Source organism: Natrix helvetica (genome assembly GCF_964273705.1).
Source record: "Natrix helvetica genome assembly, chromosome: 5".
Classification (NCBI taxonomy): Eukaryota; Metazoa; Chordata; class Lepidosauria; order Squamata; family Natricidae; genus Natrix; species Natrix helvetica.
In genome coordinates, this window is record NC_138551.1 from 32,107,676 (window position 1) to 32,128,531 (window position 20,856).

The following is a 20,856-nucleotide window of genomic DNA, read 5'->3' on the forward strand; positions in this document are numbered from 1 at the left end:
ACAAGAGAGTCTTCTGGGTGACACGGAGACAAAGACCGGAAGCCTGAATTTTAAAGGTGGAGTCAGGTTTCACAGTTCATGAAGACAACGGAAGTGTGCCATCTTGCCCTGCCAGCTTTGGGCTCAGAGGCATAGTAAAGTTTTAAAAGTTCACAAAGTTCTCAGGTCATCAATAAGTCTTGGAGCTAAATCCAGTGAAAATCACTTTTACAGGGGTGAGGCATCATTGGTTGGCTCTCCCCCCTCCTCCTTCCCCTGGGGGCGAAAGCAAAATTTTCTCAAGCTGCTTGTCCAAGGGGGGGGGGGGAATCCCCCTCCCTCCAGCCGCACCTCCAAGAAAATCTGAGAGTTTAACTTTAAAATTGCTGAAAAGTCCATCAAATCAAAAGAAAGGGAATGAAGAGTGGAAGCACCTCACCACACCGCCGCTGCTTCGTTCAATTTTGCATCGTCCGATCAGCCTGGAGCGAGACGCACGCGCGCCCTCCGAGACTGCTCCTCGATGCCTGGAGCAAAGCGGAGAAGCCCCCACCAGCCGCCGCCGATGCCAGGGTCCTCCGCGAGCCGCTCCTTCGGCAGGACGCCTCTCCGGGGCATCCTGTGCCCCCCCAGAGGCGGGGAAGCCCACCGGGGAGCGGGAGCGGGCAAGGAACTTGCCCGTCGCTGTAGCCGCCGGAACCAAAAGTCCTTGAGATAAGAAATATTTTGACAATCAGCTCTTTCAATCAACCCCCAGAGACAGAGAGCCAAAATCCAAGCAGGGTGTTTTCACCCAAAGTGGAGAGGCAGTGGATAAGATAGGAATGTGGTGTACCACAGGTGGGTAGAGGAGGCCTGGCATAGGCACAGGATTAAGTGTGTCTCAACTCAGGAGCTGTAGATCTTTTTTGGATTTCAGCAGAGATGAAGGGCAGCACAGTAAAGTAAGTGCCCAGGTAGGGCTAGTATAGTCTGGGCCAGAGTATCTTTCCACTCTGGCACTGAAAATCCTACTTGCAGGGAGGATTTTCAGAGCTGGAGTGGAGAAGCAACAATAAGATAAGGAGTGTGGAGTGACACAGAGGTGTGGGTGATAACCTAGTAGGCTTGGCACAGGCCTTGTGTGATTTGATTTTGGCAGGGATGATTTTCAGCTCTTGAATATAAATACACTCTTAAAGGTCTGCATCAGGAATCCCACGGTCTTCCCCACCTCACCAAGGCACCCCACACTCCTTACTTGGTACTCCATGTACTTAATGATCCATGAGATCACTCAAGAACTGCAACCAGAAGTTCCAGGATTGCGTTCATTGAGTGAAGCAACTGTGATGTTCTGCTTAATGACTACTATAGCAATAGCACTTAGACTTATATACTGTTCCACGGTGCTCTACACTACAGCATTCTCTGAGATGTTTACAGTGCCAGCATATTGTCCTCAACAATATGTGTCCGCATTTTACTGACCATGGAAAGATGGAAGGCTGAGTCAACCATCTGCTTTTCTCATTGACCAACATTCTAATCCATTTATTTATGTAAGTTGAGGTTTGGTATAGGGCAGTGACGTGCAGTCAGGTGAGGCAAGTGAGGCACAGCCTCACCACTCTCATGAAAAAAAAAAGTAAAAGGAAAAAGCTGAGCTAGTTACTGCCTCACCGTGGATGACTCTGCTTAACTGTTAAAAAAAGCTGGAAAAGGTACGTGTGGGTTGGAGGGAGGGGGAGGAATTCAAACTTCATCCTCCTGGTGCTGTGCAGGGCTTTGGGCAAAGGCTGGAGGGAAGGACCCTGGCTCGCTTGTGCTCTCCCTCCTCAAGAGTAGTTTGATTGCAGGCAGAGCCACGTTGTGGGGTCGGTGTGTGTGCTACAGCATGGCTCTTTGCCTGGCTTCCTGCCTCCTCCTGTGGTCTCCTCACTGGTGCTCTCCCTCCCCAAGTGTAGTGACTTCCTCCCCAGGCCCCCATTCATTTCTCTCTCTCACACACACAGCTGGATAAAACTATATAAAAATCTAGCCCAGCTTCACTGATTACAAGTTTGAAAAGGCAAGGTGGCTCCACCTGCAATCAAACTACACTTGGGGAGGGAGAGCACAAGCGAGCACTGAGGAGACCACAGGAGGAGGCAGGAAGCCAGGCAAAGAGCCATGCTGTAGTACACACACTTCCCCCTAGCCTCTTTTTTTTTGGAAGGCTCGGATCGGCTCCCCTCCGGCTTCTCTGCCTCTCCTCTCACCCCAGCCTGCCAGCAGGAGGTGGTGGGTGGGCTTTATTGTGTTCCAGGCATTTCCCACCCAGACAGCAGCCTGCATTTGCAATGGTGGAGGTGTTTGGGAAAGGCAGCAGGGGAATGGGGGGATGGCAGAGGAGCTGCTTTCAAGCCACTGGAAAAGATATCCAATCCAACTTTTGTGTGTGTGTGAGTTTGTTTGAGAGTGAGTGAGAGAGGGAAGGGGTAGGAGAGATAGTCCAATCCAACTTCTGTGTGTGTGTGTGTGTGTGTGTGTGTGTGTGTGTGTGTGTGTGTTTGAGAGAGGGGGAGGAAGGGAGAGAGGAAGGAGGGGAAGGAGAAGAAAAAGAAAAAGAAAGAAGGAGCAAAGGAGAAAAACAAATGCTGTCGCTTTAAATTGGAACTGAGCATGCCTGGCTGTGGAATTCTGGGAGTTGAAGTCCACAAGTCTAAAAATATTTGAAACCCAGCACTGTGTCAGTGCCTCACCAGTCATAAACCTCACCGCACGTCACTGGTATAGGGCTATAGGAAACAGTCATTTATATGAAATACTATGGTTTGTTCGAGTGTATACATGGAGGGTCAATCAATTTCACAAATGGTTTTTTCTTATTTTACAGCCAATTAACTTTAATCAGTGTCATTAATTCAATTCATGTTTCATTTTGTGTCCTTACCCTTCTGTTTATTGGCATGTGTGTAAATGCATATCTACCCACCAATTAACCCACTGCTGTACTCTTCATTGAAGGTTATGCATTGTAAGGTAGCATGTCATCTAATGAAAGTTTGTACATAAATGTTTTTCAAGATCTCAGTCTAGGACTGAGAAGTCATTTCTAGTCAGGAATAGAACCCGAGTCTCTCTGCTCCTAGTCCAACATCTTAACCACTACATTGGCACTCTCAAATACATACAGGCTCAAAAACTGTATATGCACAAGTACATGCTTGTTAGGGGAAGGAAATGCTAGTAAGATACCATGCAAGATTTTGATATGAATTTGTATCTGATTTTCTGAATATTGATTGCTTACTGTCTTATTTTATTTTGAGGTAAAGATAGTTTAGCCATGAATGCAAATCACTTGTGAAAACAGATTTCTCAAATATTCCTCAATGTTGATAGATACCTTGACTACCTCCAAGGAATATAACAAGTCGGAGGAAGAAAGTATAAAGAATATGTGGATCTGATACCTTAATATGAATTCCTTGTTGGACTAATTACACTGTGATGCAGGCATTTTTTTTCTCAATTTATCACAAGCTTCCTGGAAGGAATGACCCTTTGCTCTCCATCATGCAAACCTAATTTGCATAGCACACGACCAAGATAATGGTACCGTGTAAATAAGGAGAACATTAGAGGGTGTAGTTTTGTTAGCCTTCTGAAACTGAAATTGTTCCTTCTGGCATGCCAAGTAATTAAAAATGACATTCAGATGAATGATGGCAACTGTTGAATGGCTTTATATATTCAAATAATAAAAGAGGCACCTTTATCCCTTGGAAGAGGCATACCGTACATCCAGCTATTGCAGTCAGTAAACCATTTGAATTTTAAAAAGCCCCTGGGGAGAAGCCTACAGCTTTTAGATTGTGGAAACATGGATTTGTCTACCTTAAAAAATGGTGACGATTGAGTTTGTGGGGCAAAAATTGCAACTTGTACAGGGCCATAGTTCAGTGTACTCGGCTTGCATAAGGTTTCAGTTTGAACCTTGGAAAGGATCTCTATCTGAAAGCTTGTGTGGATGTTGATACTGACCTGGATAAATTAATAATAACATAATGCAGGGGTGTCAAACTCACGGCCCGCGGGCCGGATCTGGCCCATGAGGTGCTTAGATCGGGCCCACGGGGCTGCCCCTGGAAACAGCAAAGGACCGGCACACGGTGCCTCTGCCAGCAAAAACAGAGGTTGGCAGGGCTGCATGTGGCCCTCCCAGGCTATGTTTTCAGCCGTGACAGCCTCCTGCAGCCTTTGCCAATGAAAATCGAGTCCGGGCGGGGGGCCCAGAGCTCCATTTTTCTGGCAGAGTCCTGAAGGAGGTTGTTGCAGCCAAAAACAGAGCCTTGCCTATCCCAGCCACACACACCCAGCCCCACGAGGTCAAACACAACCCTGATATGGCCCTCAATGAAATTGAGTTTGACATCCCTGACATAATTTATAGTTATTTCTTGGATTGAATGTTGTATAATTATTCAAATGATTCATTTATTGGACATAGCCTAGACCTGTGATGGCGAACCTATGGCACGCGTGCCACAAGTGGCACGCGGAGCCATTTGTCAGGGCACGCGAGGCGCTGCCCTGTCAGCTGGCCAGTGTGCATGCGCGCGCTGGCCAGCTAAGTTCACCTTTTTAAAAGCTATTTTTTGCCTTCCCCAGGCTCCAGAGGCTTTATAGGAGCCTGGGGAGGGCGAAAAGAGCCTCCTCCGCCCCCCCCTGGAGGCTTCAGGGACCATCCCTGAAGCCTGTTGCTCGAAGGGTCGTTTTAAGCGTTCCGAAGGCTTCAGGGACCGTCCGAGGCTTCCCTGATGCCTTCGGAGCGCTTAAAATGACCCTCCGAGCAACCCGGAAGTCATTTCCGGTTTGCTCGGAGGGTGGTTTTAAGCGCTCCGAAGGCTTCAGGGAGGCCTCTGGACAGTCCCTGAAGCCTCCAGACGGCCTCCGGGGGGTCGGAGGAGGCTCTTTTCGCCCTCCCCAGGCTCCTATAAAGCCCCTGGAGCCTGGGGAGGGCAAAATAAATTGTAAAAATGGGGGGGGGGTCGTGCGTTGTGCGCGCATGAGCACTGGGGGGGTCGCGCGTTGCATTATGGGTGCGGCATGCCCGCACTTGACCCCCCTGCGCTCCCCCCACTTGTGGCACGCGAACCAAAAAAGGTTCGCCATCACTGGCCTAGACAGATGTAGGCACAAAACTAACCTTAATAAAAATACATGGTTTCCTTTAAACTATGAATTCTTGGTGACTTCATGGACACATCCATGAAATTCTCTTCACAACAGTATGGAAACAGTTTGCTGCTGCTTCCTTCTAAAATGCTATCAACTCCTACATTTAGCCTATAGCCCTATATTCTCCTAGGACAGCAATGGTGAAACTTTTTTGGCTCGTGTGCCACAAGTGGGGAGAACGCAGGGGGGTCGTGTGCGGGCGTGCCGCACCCATAATGTAATGTGTGACTCCCAAGTGTGCATGCGCGCACAACAGGCATGACCCCCCATTTTTACATGCTTTTTTCACCCTCCCCAGGCACCAGAGACTTTACAGAAGCCTGGGGAAGGCAAAAAGATCCTCTCCGCCCCCCCGGAGGTGCTCCGGAGGCTTTAGGGACTGTCCGGAGGCTTCCCTGAAGCCTTCGGAATGCTTAAAACGACCCTCTGAGCAAACTGGAAGTGACTTCCGGTTTGCTCGGAGGGTCGTTTTAAGCGTTCCGAAGGCTTCAGGGACCGTCCGGAGGCTTCCCTGACGCCTTCGGAGCATTTAAAACGACCCTCCGAGCAAACCGGAAGTGACTTCCGGTTTGCTCCGAGGGTCGTTTTAAGCGTTCCGAAGGCTTCAGAGACTGTCCGGAGGTTTCCCTGATGCCTTCAGAGTGTTTAAAACGACCCTCTGAGCAAACCGGAGAAGGGTCGTTTTAAGCCTTCCGAAGGCTTCGGGGACTCTCCGGAGGCTTCCCTGACACCTTCGGAGCTCTCAAAACGACCCTCCGAGCAAACTGGAAGTCACTTCCAGTTTGCTCGGAAGGTCATTATAAGCATTCCAAAGGCTTCCGGGGAAGGGCTTTTTTCGCCTGGGGAGGGCGAAAAAATGGCTTTTACAAAGGGTAAACTCAGCTGGCCAGCGCGCGCATGTGCGCTGGCCAGCTGACAGGGCAGTGCCTCGCGTGCCCTGACAAATGGCTCTGCGTGCCACCTGTGGCATGCGTGCCATAGGTTCGCCATCACTGTCCTAGGATTTATCTAGGTCCTAACCAGACCTGATTCTGTTTGGCTTCAAAATCAGACAATGTGGATTTGGATCAGTCAGTATCTCTTGGATTAGTCCACTTCATAAGATGGAAGACAAAACAGGATGTACTTTAGCTTTAGGTTTTTGAAGATGGTTGGATGAAATAAAACATTCAAGTGTCAATATAAAATATACTCTCAAAAGCAGTAAAATTGAAGATTAGTGCAAATAACATACCAATTGGACCAGTGGTGAAATTCATTTTTTTTTAGTACAGGTTCTGTGGATGTGGCTTGGTGGGTGTGGCAGGGGAAGGATATTGCAAAATCTCCATTCCCATCCCACTCTGGAGCCAGTCAGAGGTAGTATTTGCTGGTTCTCTGAACTACTCAAAATTTCCGCTACCAGTTCTCCAGAACCTGTCAGAATCTGCTGAATTTCACCCCTGAATTGGTCTCAGTTTCACTCAACTCAGTTTCCCATTGGATGTTCTATTTTACAATAGATGAAGGAAACACAGGATTGGAAAATAATTGTCAGAACAAATTTAGCAAATGATCCTAGAAAACTTTCACACTTCTGTAATTTGATCTGGTTGCTGATAGAAAAGGAGAACATGTGGATTTCCTTTTTGTCTGACTAATAAAAAACAAAGAATTTGAATACAAAACGAAGAACTTGGTGGTTCTGTTTTGAAAAGAGAAATCACACCATGACTGAGTCTACATATCAGTCATGCTTTGCTTTAATATAGTTTTTCAATAAATTACATGATGGGGTTCACACAAAATAATAAAATCCTAGTTTGAAAGAGTGCAGCGTGTAAACACCAATGAGAAACCTGTCTTTTATTAAGGGCTGCAAATCAATCCCTAGTCAGATGTTCATGAAAGCAATTGGATTAAATTTCCAATCTCAATTTATACTTTTGAGTGTGTTTGTTTTAAAGAATAGGAATTGAACTGACACGTCTCTGGAAGGCACTCTCCATTTCCATTCTGAATCTCTCTCAAATATGACCAAAAGCCATGCTGCATTTGGAAAGGGGAGAGGAGACTGAAAGTGTGTAAATCAGAACTGTTTGCCTCCTAAGCCTTCACCCTGTCACACCCACCCTCATTTTTGTAAGAATGTACGGGTAGTCCTCGACATATGACTACAATTGAGCCAAAAAAAATTGTTCCTAAGTGAAACATTGGAGTTTTGCCCCATTTAATGACCTTTCTTGATACAGTTGTCAAATGAATTGTTAAATTAGTAACGGTTGCTAAGTGAAACTGGCTTCCCAATTAATTTTGTTTGTCAGAAAGTTGCAAAAATTGATGACATGACCCCGGGTCACTGCAACCTTCTTAAATATGAATCAGTTGCCAAGCATCTGAATATTGAACACGTAATAATGGGAATGCTGCAAAGGACGTAAGTGTGAAAAACAGGCATAAGTCACTTTTTTCAGTGCCGTTGTAACTTTGATCAGTCACTGAATGAACTCTTATAAATTGAGGACTATCAGTAATATCAGTAGTGCAATTTCTGGATGATGTGTCATAGTTTTTGTTGGAACATAGTCCTGTTGTTGAATGTTTTCCCCCTTGTGCCTTTGAGGAGAAAATTATGCATAATACATCCTAAATATTGATAAACCTAATTGGTTAAACCAGGGGTCGGCAATCTTAAACATTCAAAGACCCATTTGGATCTGTCTCCCACAAAAAAGAAAACACAGAGTGTTCTGTAGGGAGAACGAGGCAGACAGGGACTGAGGCAAGGCAGGTTGAAGCTAACACAACCTTTATTAACAGTGACAAACAGCTCATATGTACAGCAAATCTCGGACCGGCAAACAGCGGCAAAAGACAGCTGACAGCTCTTTTATAGTCGAGCTGTCAGGCGTTTAACCAATCAGGTAGCTGGATTCTCCCGCCAGCAGACTGCTGCGTCTTAGCCAGTCAGGAGTCAGCAATGCAAGTCTATGGCAGGGAAAGTTCAGTACATAACACAGGGAGCCACAAAACTCTTCCCATGCTTGATTATTTCCTGAGCAGCCACAAAACTAGCATATGTAGTTGAATTAAACGTTCTGTTTTCTTCTGAAACTTTTCTTTTCTTGGATTTATCCATGGTTGGCCTTCCGGGGTCAAAGAGCTCAATAAATCGTGTTCTGGCAGGTGTCGCACATTGGCAGTTGTGACGCATTTTTGAACGACAGGGAGCCGCAGCAGAGGGATGAAAGAGCCACATGCGGCTCCAGAGGCACTTTGCTCACCCCTGGCTTAAACAAAAAAACAAAACAAAAAATCTGCATGGATGGTTTATTTTTAAAAATATTTTTGTTTGTTTCATCTTTTCCTAAAAGGTGCTCCCGGGCAGCCCCCATATGCATTTCCTACAGCTTATGGAGCTCCAGCAACTTATGGCCAACCTGCTCCCCATGCTGTTTGGATGCCAGAACCACCTCCTCTTCCAAATTGCCCTCCTGGATTGGAATATTTAAGTCAGGTATCTTCCTCTCCTTCTACCTGATAAAGTATAACTCCAATGTCTTTAAAGTGTGTGAAAGCAGTTATGCTTATCTTGGCAAAGAGTTTTAAATATGGAGACCATGGGTCCTTTATTATAAAGGACAGTACTGTTAAGTCTATCCCCGTTAGGAGACTAGAGTTCAGCAGCGGAATGTAGTAACAAATAAGCCGTTGAATAGTCACTCACAGCCACCAAGGGTAAAACAAAGAATAGCGTTACTTGCGTAACAAAAATAGGATGAATAATCTCCAAACAGACTATAAGCAGTCTTGAAGTATATACAGTCTTACACCTCATTGAAGTTACAGTTGCTCAATTCACAATTCATCATGTAGACAGGTAACTTAGTTACAGACTAGCCACCATCCAATACACCGTCTTCTCTCCAATACAAAGCTCATACAGTAACAGTCAGGAACAATCAGGAACATCAGTAGCCAGCGGGGGGGGGGGGGTTGTAATAGTTCCTTCCTTTTTATATGGCTGCTTAAAGCAATTAGCATCCAATTACATCTCTCTAGCATTTAAAGTAACAGATACATTTGTTACAATCATGGCTTATTATACATTGCCAAGCCAAGACTAGGGTTACATCCCTAACAAGTACTACTGTATTTTAGAAGGCTGTCCTTTAGATTTATTTATTTTTCAAAAAGTCTTATTTTGCCCTTTTTTGTTCTTTAACGTTTACTATACAAAAAGTTCCCCACTTAATTCATGATTTTTCACAGTCAGTAAAATATGAAAACTGAACTGTTTGTTTAAGATAAATTCACACATACTTTTTGATTTTAGATATTTTTATGAGGATATGAATTTTGATTTTAAAAATCTTGATTTTTTCCCCTTTATTCTTTCAAGGAAGTATGGTCACTGAAAGTATAAGCCATTCATTCATTTAGTGTGGTGGGGATTGTGGTGATGGTGATGATGATATGATGATTTATTAAATGTATATGCTGCCCAATTCCTAAAAATTCTGGGAAGTCCATAAATGGTTAAAGATTAAAGAAAACAACACAACTCACAAAAGAACAAAGGGAGCAAAGATAACAAACCTGGATGAGAACAGAAAAAAGGAAGAGAGAAGGGCTTCAAACATGCTTACCAAAATGTTGGGCAAAGATCCAGGTCTTCAGGGCCTTTCAAAACATTAGCAGAGTGGGGGAATGTTTGACTCTCAAGCGGAACTTCCTTCTAGAGAATATCAAAATAATGCAGCCCAAATTCCAAGTTTTTAGATATGAGTTTTCCCAGCTCTGCATAAAGATGCTTAAATTTGATACCAGCCTAGCTATATTTAGAAAAACGTGCCGGAACCTGAGAAGTCAAAGGTAGAACAAGAGTGTTTCTGCACTTCATGGTACTGCAGATAAAACATGTCCCATTCATTTAGAAAGATGAAAAACACTGGTGTATAGGTTTAGAAGAATGGCCATAAAAAGACAATGCTATGAAAGGACAACTTTAGTTGATGGTATAGATGATACCTTGCTCAGTAGTAGTAACTGTGAAAGGGATCTTGGAGTCCTAGTGGACAACCATTTAAATATGAGCCAGCAGTGTGCAGCAGCTGCCCAAAAAGCCAACACAGTTCTAGGCTGCATAAATAGAGGGATAGAATCAAGATCACGTGAAGTGTTAATACCACTTTATAATGCCTTGGTAAGGCCACACTTGGAATACTGCATTCAGTTCTGGTCGCCACGATGTAAAAAAGATGTGGAGACTCTAGAAAGAGTGCAGAAAAGAGCAACAAAGATAATTAGGGGACTGGAGACTAAAACATATGAAGAACGGTTGCAGGGACTGGGTATGTTTAGCTTAAGAGAAAGAAGGACTAGGGGAGACATGATAGCATTGTTCCAATATCTCAGGGGTTGCCACAAAGAAGAGTCAAACTATTCTCCAAGGCACCTGAGGGTAGAACAAGAAGCAATGGGTGGAAACTAATCAAGGAGAGAAGCAACTTAGAACTGAGGAGAATTTCCTGACAGTGAGAACAATTAATCAGTGGAACAGCTTGCCTCCAGAAGTTGTGAATGCCCCAACACTGGAAGTCTTTAAGAAGATGTTGGATAGCTATCTGTCTGAAACGGTATAGGGTTTCCTGCCTAGGCAGGAGGTTGGACTAGAAGACCTCCAAGGTCCCTTCCAACTCTACTATTGTATATTATTGTATATATTATTGTATATTGTATATAGATTCTGCCAGAAGATTGGAATGGTATAGAGGACTTCTGTATAAAGTAGTTCTCTTTTTGTAGTTTGATTTGTGAAAGTTGTTGCTTCTACTGCCATTGATAATTTGAAACTGGTGTGTTTTAGATGTGTCGGACCTTACAACCTCTTAGTTTCCCAGTTGACAAATTCTTTGTACTGGTTGGATTTTTTAGAGTGATGGTCCAGCTATCTGGAGAGAATCAGGACTGAAAGATGCTGAAATAAGATTCCTTTTTAATTCTGAAAAATTATCAAGGGGAAAATAACTTAGCTTAAGGCACTTCTCTTAAATAATGATGTTGATAACTTACAGACTATTTGCAGAATGAATTAATTGATTATAGCTCAGTTCTAATATTTTTTTAATTCTTTATAACAGATTGATCAGATATTAATCCATCAGCAAATTGAACTTCTGGAAAGTAAGTATTTTATGCTACTTGGTATTCATGGCTTAGAAAAAATATCAGATGAATGTACTACCATATTTTTCGGAGTATAAGGCGCACCCTTTCCCCTCAAAAAAGAGGCTGAAAATTTGGGGGTGTCTTATACACTGAATACAGCATATTTTGCCTTCCGAAACCTCACCTCTTCACCAAAATGGCCGTGCACATCTTGTAGGAGGCTTTCAGAGAGCTCCTGAGGGCTGGGAAGGGCAGAAATGAGTAAAAAATGGCCCATTTTATGCTCAATTTTGCACCCCCAGGAGCACTCTATAAACTTCCTAATGCCCCTTTTTGACAAAAAATGGGCCCATTTTCATGAAAAAAGCAGTTTATAGAGTTAGCATATTGCCCCCAACAATCTGGGTCCTTATTTTACCCACCTAGGAATGATGGAAAGCTGAGTCAACCTTGAGCCTGGTGAGATTCGATCTGCCAAATTGCAGGCAGTCGGTAGTCAACTGATGTCTGCTGTACTGCATTCTAACCACTGCACCACTTCAGCTCTTAGCACTTCTTAAATAATCCATACCTGAATTTACAATCTTTTTGCCACAGTTGTTAAGTGATTCATGTAGTTTTTAAGTGAATCTGTTTTCCCCGTTGACTTTGATTGTTTGAAGCCAGCTGCAAGGAAGGCTGCAAATCATGATCACATGAACCATCATAATACATGCTGGTTGCTAATTCCCAAATTTTGATCACATGATCATGGAGATGCTAGGATGATTGTAAATGTGAAGACCAGTTGTAACTTCAGGCAGTTGTTAAACAGGTGATTGTAAGTTGAGGACTACCCATATTTGGCTTTTTTTTTCAAATGTATTTAGCCAGATGGTATTCTGTGGGCTTTATACTCAGGAATTAAATTCATTGATATTTTCATTTTCAATGACTTCATTTAGTGCAATAGTTTTAGAAGCTTTCCAAATCCTGATGGATAGTCATGCTGCAAAAAGATTATATTAGAATGCTATATACAATTACTGTCTTCTTAAGTTCTCAGAAAAATACTGTATACACACATTACATTAGCACATTACGTCATGCCCCTATGTATGGGATTATATAACCAAAGAGTTCCAATCCAGTCAAATTGGTGGTTGGTGTAAATGAAAAGACCATTCACATCCACAGGACAAAAATCAAGCATTTCCCATCTCCAAAAGATGAACTGTAAAAGAAATAATTTCATATCATATTACATTATGTATTGTCATTGGAAATTGTTTTACTCTTTTGCTCCTGGATCATACTGTTGTAAATGAAAACAACTTATTTCTATCTTTCTGTCACTTGGGGCTTTAAAAAAATAGGTGAAGTTCCCTTTGGAGGAAGAATTTTTTTTAATTCCTCCACAGTTCTGTGAATTGGAAATACCATATTTTTTGGACTATAAGAGGCATTTTTTTGCCTCCCCAAAGGGGGTAAAAATGTCTGTGCGTCTTATAGACTGAATATTGCTGAAGCCCCGTTCACCCACTGACCATTTTTTGGCCTCCACACAGTCCTTTTTTAGGCCTTTTTAAGACCATTTTTAAAGTTTTTTTCAGCCTGTTTTTGATGCTTTCATTGGCCCATTTTTGAGGGTTTTTTTCAGCCAATTTTCGAGGCTTTTTTCGGCCCATTTTTCCAAAACAAGTGGGCTGAAAAAAACCTCAAAAACAGGCCCCAAAAGCCTAAACAATGGGCCAAGGAAAACCTCAAAAGCAGGCTGAAAAAGGCCTAACAAATGAGCCAAAAAACACCTCAAAAGTGGGACAAGAAAAGTCTCAAAAAGTAGCCAGAAAAGAGCCTCAAAAACATGCCAAAAAAGCCTCCAAAATAAGTCCAAAAGCCCCCAAAATGGGCCAAGAAAGCCTCGATAATGGGTACAAAAAAAGGCTAGAAAAGGGCCAAAAATGAGGCACGCAAAGGCCAAAAGCCTTTTTTCGTTGTTGTCGTTTTCCTCTTCTAAATTTTGGTGTGTCTTATAGTCAGGTTCGTCTTATAATCCTAAAAATATGGTAGGTTATTTTAGTTGCCTCAGTATTGACTTGGGGAAGGGAAACTCTAATTGTGTTCTCTGAGTCCAGGAAAAAGTTGAGAATATTTTTTCCATTAGTTCCCTCTGGATCAAGCAATGGAAGCCAGAAATTGAGGTTCTAATCTGGCCTGCCAGACATACATGGCTGATGGACATGTGTATATTCTGCCCCAAACATCCTCTAGGGAGCTTCCTTGTTCTCTGCATGAGCTGCTCTCTCCTTGACCTGCTGCAAGTTTCTTGAACCCAGAGGAAACCTTTGTGCTTATGGGGATTCTATTTTATCAGACTTTATAATTAGGCAAATATTCCAAAGCAAATTTTAGTCAATGGAAATGAGAATTTTCTTCAAACTTTCCTTTTCAACATAGGGAAGCTATGCAAAATTGTTGCCTTGCCCACAAGCACTCCATGAACTAAAAGTGATTTTTATTAAAAGTAAATGGAATGAAATTATCAATAGTCAATATGATTTCTCACTGATCATGTATTTAATATATTTTGTCACATTAAAAATTAGAAGTTAAAATGCAATTATTTTCTGGGAAGTTGGAGGATGGAAGGTCACCCAAGGTTTGGGGAACACGTGCAAATAGGCTTTAAATTGTGCATCTCTAGTGAAGCGATTGGAAGTACTTTGGGAGATTGGATTAGGAGCTAAACATCCTAGTATCATCCATAAAACCATATCAAACATGATTGCAGAGTGTCTTTTTTCTTTATTTTTGTCCTTCTCACTGCCCCATAGCTTTAAGTAGAACTTTGCAGATTATTTTCTTGACATCCACTAGCATTCTTGGAAAGAGGATTAGTTTAACAGTGAAAGATGTGAATTGGCCAAAAAGCTTTATGTACGTCTGTTTCTTTGTTTCAGTTATTACTGGCTTTGAGACTGCCAACAAATATGAAATAAAAAACGCTATGGGGCAAAGGGTGTACTTTGCAGCTGAGGAAAACGACTGTTGCACTTTGAACTGCTGTGGACCATCACGACCATTTACAATGAAAATCGTGGACAATATGGGTCGGGAAGTCATAAACCTCATACGACCTCTGCGATGCACTGCTTGCTGCTTTCCTTGCTGTTTACAGGAGGTGACTCACTTGATGTTCCATAAGTCTTTTGGCAAAGCCAATTTAAGATCCTCAAAATAACAGATATTGATTTGGGAGACAGCCAATAGAATATTTCAGTTCTCACACTGGCTTTCTATTCACTTTTAAGCCACTTCCCTATGTTCCTTAATTTTACTTAAAAAGCCACCATTTCCTTCATGTTTCTTTATTCTTATTTATAGTCTCTCATTGCCTTTGACTTTTTAATTGGCAAATTCCAAATACCTTGATCTATCTGCTGGGCCCTTTTTCTATCAAAGAATTTCTTCCCAGCACCTTTTCATGCCATATGAAAGTTACCCTCTCCTCTTTAATGGAGCAATCTTGGACTTCTATATTCCTCCACAGTGATAAGTTGAGGGGCATCAGTATGAAGGTAGAGTCTTGTGCTGTCTCTAAGATTAACTTTTTATCTAAGCAACAAATGCAAAATTCATATATTTAATAAACAAATTTAGTTCTTTGTAAATGACAAGAAAAATAAGTCATTTAATTAGTATTTGGTACTTTTACAATGTATATGTGTGCCTTTTCCTCTTAATTCAAGATTTTGAAAGAAAGTTTGATTATTTTCCCTAGTTTATTATTTATAAATAACTCAGACAGTGAGCATACCTAATATTCCTTCCTCTTCCCATTTCCTGCACAATAACCTTCAGGAATTGGGCTGAGAGAGATTGACTGGCCCAAAGTCAACTAGCCTCTTTCATGCCTAAGGCAGGACCATATGTCATGATCTCCTGGTTCTAAAGTCAACACCTTAACATTATACCAAACTGGTTCTATAAGCAATTGTAACCAATGCTACTTTGAGGTGGAAAAACTCAAAAGAAACCCAAGATTAGAAGGCAGAATTTTACACTGTCTTACAGCCATCTGCTTGTCTGCAGACTTCAGACATTCTATAAAAGACCTTATTTTAACAGGCATACCATTGACTATAAAACTTAATTGACTTTCTATTACTTCTGTCTGGATCCTCCCCTTAGTGCTGTCATTTCTGCTTCTCACTTGATATCCTGGATTTTTAAAAATTCTTTTTGATTTTCATAAATCAGGTTGCTAGATTAGGTTAAGACCTGTATATGACAAGAATTGATTGTCACTTAGTGAATTGAATTCAGGTCAAGCAGAAATAGAAATACGTGAGAATTTATGGCATAGTCAGTGGATTCAGCCCCATTTTTTATGTTCAGTCTGGACTTGTCTAATTTCATGTACCCTAAATAGCAGTGTGTTAACAATGGGAGTTTTATTTTCCAGGCTGAGAGTCACACTTGGCTTTTGAATTGGATACTAGCTGGGTACTCTAAACCATAGGTAGATACAGGACAAAAACTAAATGTAAATGTTGTATTAAACTGAATGCATTAAAAAGCAAGGTAGTGTTTATTTATTTTGGGTTTTTTTTTTTTTTTTTTTTGTATTCTCATATTTTAAAAACTTGGTAGCATCTTCTGAAGGGACCTGGGGTTTGCCTCCAAAACCATATGTCACTTTCAGACAAGAATTATGGGAGTCAGTTGAACAAGAACAAATCTTTTGTTATAAATGTATTGCCCTTTTAATGAATTTTGTGAGGTCTTAACTCTTCATCTCTTTTTTCTATTTTTTTTTAAAGATTGAAGTTCATGCTCCCCTAGGCACACCAGTCGGATATGTTAAACAGACCTGGCATCCTTGTTTGCCAAAATTTGTAATCCAGAATGAAGCCCGGGAAGATGTACTCAAAATTGTTGGGCCCTGTGTAGTCTGCAGCTGTTGTTCAGATATTGATTTTGAGGTGAATTAACACTAGAAGTTCATATTCTACTTTTTAAGAAATTAATCATGTTGTATCTGATAAAGGAAACAAGCCTGCCCATTTTATTGCTTGGTACAATGGTTTTTGATGGCATAGGATAAATCTTACAGTACTTCTGTATAGAATTATTACTAGTTTGAGGAAAAAAGAATCACATATAGATTGATTTATATTCAGAAAGTATCTTCTTTTTGATCAAACGGAATGAGGAACAAGAAAAAGTTTAAAGCTTTCTGAATGTTAGATCAACTTGTTTTAGAATATCTTATTATTGTTGTTTTAATAATATTGTAAAGATTTCCCACAACTATTGAATATTGATGTGATTTCCAAAGCTATTTTTGTTTACATTTTTATTATTACCCTATTTTTCTTGCTGACATGAAATAGTGATATCTGCTTCAAGATACTTGAATTTTCTACATTATAATTTTGTTTCTGTATTTTCTCCCGAACTAGGTATTATCTTTAGATGAGAACAGTGTTGGAAAAATTTCCAAGCAGTGGACTGGTTTTGTAAGGGAGGCTTTTACAGATGCTGACAACTTTGGAATCCAGTTTCCAATGGATCTTGATGTGAAAATGAAAGCCGTTATGCTTGGAGCTTGCTTCCTTATAGTAAGTATAATATTGTCAGATACTGTATTATTCACTAATTGTATAATTCAATAATAGAATTTTTGATGTAATACAGGGGTGTCAAACTCTTGGCATCACATGACGTATCGGATTTTTCTTCTTCGCTAAACTGGGCATCGGCCTGGCAAACGCATGATGTCTCCGGCCCCTGGGCTGGAAGTTTGACAGCCCTGGTGTAATACATAAATGGAGTTCTTAACAGACTTTACTATAGCAGCTTGAACAGAGTTTCTTTTTGTAATATCAGAAGAATTGGTAAATTATTTTGTCTGCCAGAGGAGGTTATCTGAAGTGTTAAGCTTGCTAGCCAGTTCTAGAAAGAAACTCCCAAATTTCCAAAGCACACTGGATTAGATAAAATTCTTAAGGCTATGGAATGGACTGCCAAAAGAGTTGCAATTTTAAGGATGGAAGCATCACATGTTGTCTTCTCCACACTTTCCAAACTCAACACCCTTTAGATTAGAGATACTGGAATCTGTAGCACCAATAATTCCTCAGAATATGAGGATTGGATAAATTGTGGTATGTCGGTTTCAATGAATCTCACCATAAAGATTTTTTTTTTTTAATTAAAAGAAAACTGTTGAGTAAAATATAAAAATAACTGAATTTTAGCAAGCAATTTACTTAATTGTTCCCTGTTTGTTTTTCTTTTCAATAGGATTTCATGTTTTTTGAACAGTCAGGACAAAAGGGGCAACAACGTTCTGGAGTTTGGTAACAGAGAACAGTCCTCATTGTAGGAACTTAAAGTGAAGTAGTTTCATCATTTTTATTTTCAGTGGATGTCTCTTATAAGAGATTTTCATTAAACACTCTTTTTCTTTTGGCATTATACCATAATGCCATAATGCTTCTACATAAGTAGGATTTCAAATTACGTTAAAATTATGAAGCTATTTTAGAATTAATCGTTATGTATAATGACACATTGAAATGATTATAATACAATACAATACAATTGTAGAGTTGGAAGGGACTTTGGAGGTCTTCTAGTCCAACCCCCTGCCTAGGCAGGAAACCCTATACCGTTCCAGACAAATGGCTATCCAACATCTTCTTAAAGACTTCCAGTGTTGGGGCATTCACAACTATTATGAGTGTTTATATTAAAAGTGAAGTCTTACCATGCATCCTCAATATTTTTTCAAATATTGTTAATGTGAATATTATACTTTGTACTGTAACTTGAAGTAATAATCAAATTTATATTTGTACATATAAAGTGAATTTTTAAGATAAGGATTTTGAATATTTCTTAAGATAGATCACATTTTCCATTACAGTACACATTGAATCTGATAGTGTCTGTAAGACTGAACAGGTGTGTATCATTTTTAGCCTACGTGTGCAGAAATAAAAATAGTGCACCAGGAAGAATATCATTTTTACAACTACTTTGCAAACGGTTGAGTGCCACAATGTTGGAGTATGACTATAGTACAGTATTGTAAAAATATGAATGTACTGTACTTTTTGAGCGATCTCTTTCTAATTTTTCAAATGTTGCCTACCCTGATTCTTGTTATAGGATTATGATACATACTAAAAAAAAAATTTTAAAAATACACCAAACATGTGTTTTCTTCATTTGATATCAGGAAAGGGTAAACATGATCATACTTGAATACTGGATACCATTCATATAATTTTCAAATTCAGACCTCTTAGACCTAAATTACTCTGTTTCACAAAGTGTAGTTCAAGGATCCTTGGAAAATATACATGTTAATTTTCATATAATAAACATTGGTAAATTTAACCCATACTTAGAGTATCAGTATAATAGAGTTGGAAAGGATCCTGGAGGTACTGTAGTAATGGAGCTGCCACAACTTCCAAAGGCAAACTGTTCTACTGATTAAGTGTTCTCAGTGTCAGGAAATTTATCTTTAGTTCTAGGTTGCTTCTCTTTTTGATACGTTTCCAACTGTTACTTCTGTCTGGCCCTCAGATGCTTTGGAGAATAGATTAACCCTGTCCTTGCTGTAGCAGCCCCTTAAATATTAGTAAACTGCTATCAAGTCACTCCTAGTCCTTATCTTTGTTGGAGTAGACATACAGTATCCAATTCCTGCAACAGTTCATTGTATGTTTTATCCTTCAGTTCCCTAATCTTATCTGCGCTCTTTCTAGAGTCTCAACATATTTTTTGTATCATGGTCATATAAAACTAGACACAGTCCATTCAACTGACTTTTACCAGTGCAGTGAAAATATCTTTTGTGAGTTCTCCATAATTTTCAAATATGGGAAGGGGTCCTGAGAGCAAAACATTTACAAAACAGTGATCTGGATCAGATCCCTACATCAACCTGAAAATGAGGGACTAATAAACAACAAAATAGAAGGAAATATTTCTGCCTTTGCCATAAAGCCAATATTTTTTACTACAGGGAGTCTTTAACTTATAACCAGTTATTTTAGGACTGCTGGGAATTATAAGGGCCTCGAAAAGTGTGCTCTATTGTCCATAAACACTTCTGGCTATTGTAAAATGTTGCCTCTACTATAGTCACATCACCACACTTTGGGTGATTGGCAACCAACTCATGCTTATGACCAGTTGCAGTACCACATGACTGAAATTTTTGCCAGTTTCCAGCAGAAAAACACCCAATTGGAATAATGGGTTCACTTAACCAACTGCATGATTTACCTAATTGTGGTGACTTGCTTAACTGTCACAGAAAATATCAGAAAATCACATCTGGTCATATGGGTGCTTCAATTTACAGCCGCAATGACCTACGAACAGAATTTCAGTCCCAATTGTGTAAGACAGAAGGAGGGAGGGCATCAGCTCCATGATATGACAACAACTTTTCCAATTTTGAAATACTAGACACTTGGACTGCTAGTTTGGTCACCTAAATTTGCATTCATGCTAATGTCATGAACATACTAACAGGATTCACTTGGTTAAATAACTGCATCATTGGTAAATTTCTGGTTTCAAGAACAATTTTAGCAAAAGACGAATTGCTCCTTAAGAACTAAAAGGCCAGCAATATAAATAATGCCTACCATGTGAAATAATTAGTCTTACTAATTACTAATCATTCTAGTAAATGAAAGTATAATCTAGAAAGGATTGATAGTTTTTTTAAAGAAATAAGACCATATTTTTGCTCTGGACACTAAAATTCAATCTAGATTATTTTATGGACTACACATTCTCCCTCTAAATTGTATCCACAATTTGCCTGGATAAAACATTGTAAGGAAAAGGTAGTTACATAACCTAATGTTATCAGAGCTGTGATTAATTCCTGGAGCATTCCATTATTAAAGTAATGTGCATTATGCTTCTTAATGACCCATCTTCTAAATAACTGTCCTTGGTAATCAAAGGAAATCTGGAAAATAATTAACCCTTTGGCAACTCCTGTTCAGACTAGGAGGAAAACTTCAACTCTGTTGCTTAATCAATTTTTTTCTTCCTTTCATTGACTCATTGTCTTTTGTTACTATTGACAATCTCTTTTGCTCCCATATATTTTATTTATAATTATTTATTTTACAGATTTATGGGCACTTCCAATTTTTAGTGAGTGAGTTAGTACCTCAGCTACCTGTTCTAGCACAATTTTTGCTTCAGGACAGAAATGCCTGTAGAGCAGATGGGAAGTTCCATGTTTTGTAAATATTGTCTTTTTCTCTGTCAATAGCTGAAATCACTCAGAAAAAAATGCAGATAGGGACAGATAAGCCTATATTTTTCTTATCACTTAATACATTTTTTGCATACTCTAACAATCTTGGAGTTATATCATCTCCCAATGGAGTTGAAACAACTTGTGTGACCATCAAATGTCCTTCAGGATTAAATACTGTTGTTAAAGGCATTAAATATTATTTGTGGTACATTCCACGTACCTTCTCAATTGTTTGT

General features: G+C 40.2%; 1 protein-coding gene across 3 annotated transcripts in view; it reads left to right on the forward strand.

Moving 5' to 3' along the window:
• LOC309392522 (phospholipid scramblase 2-like) overlaps positions 1–18,509 on the forward strand; it is a 27,423-nt gene extending 8,914 nt beyond the window's left edge. For all 3 annotated transcript variants that reach the window (XM_081953834.1, XM_081953835.1, XM_081953836.1), the window contains exons 4-9: positions 8,538–8,680; positions 11,307–11,349; positions 14,274–14,494; positions 16,137–16,298; positions 16,779–16,937; positions 17,623–18,509. In XM_081953834.1, coding sequence (XP_081809960.1) covers positions 8,538–8,680; positions 11,307–11,349; positions 14,274–14,494; positions 16,137–16,298; positions 16,779–16,937; positions 17,623–17,682 — 788 coding nt within the window. In that variant the 3' untranslated portion in view covers positions 17,683–18,509. The remainder of the gene's footprint in view (positions 1–8,537; positions 8,681–11,306; positions 11,350–14,273; positions 14,495–16,136; positions 16,299–16,778; positions 16,938–17,622) is intronic.
• The last annotated feature ends 2,347 nt before the right edge of the window (positions 18,510–20,856 follow it).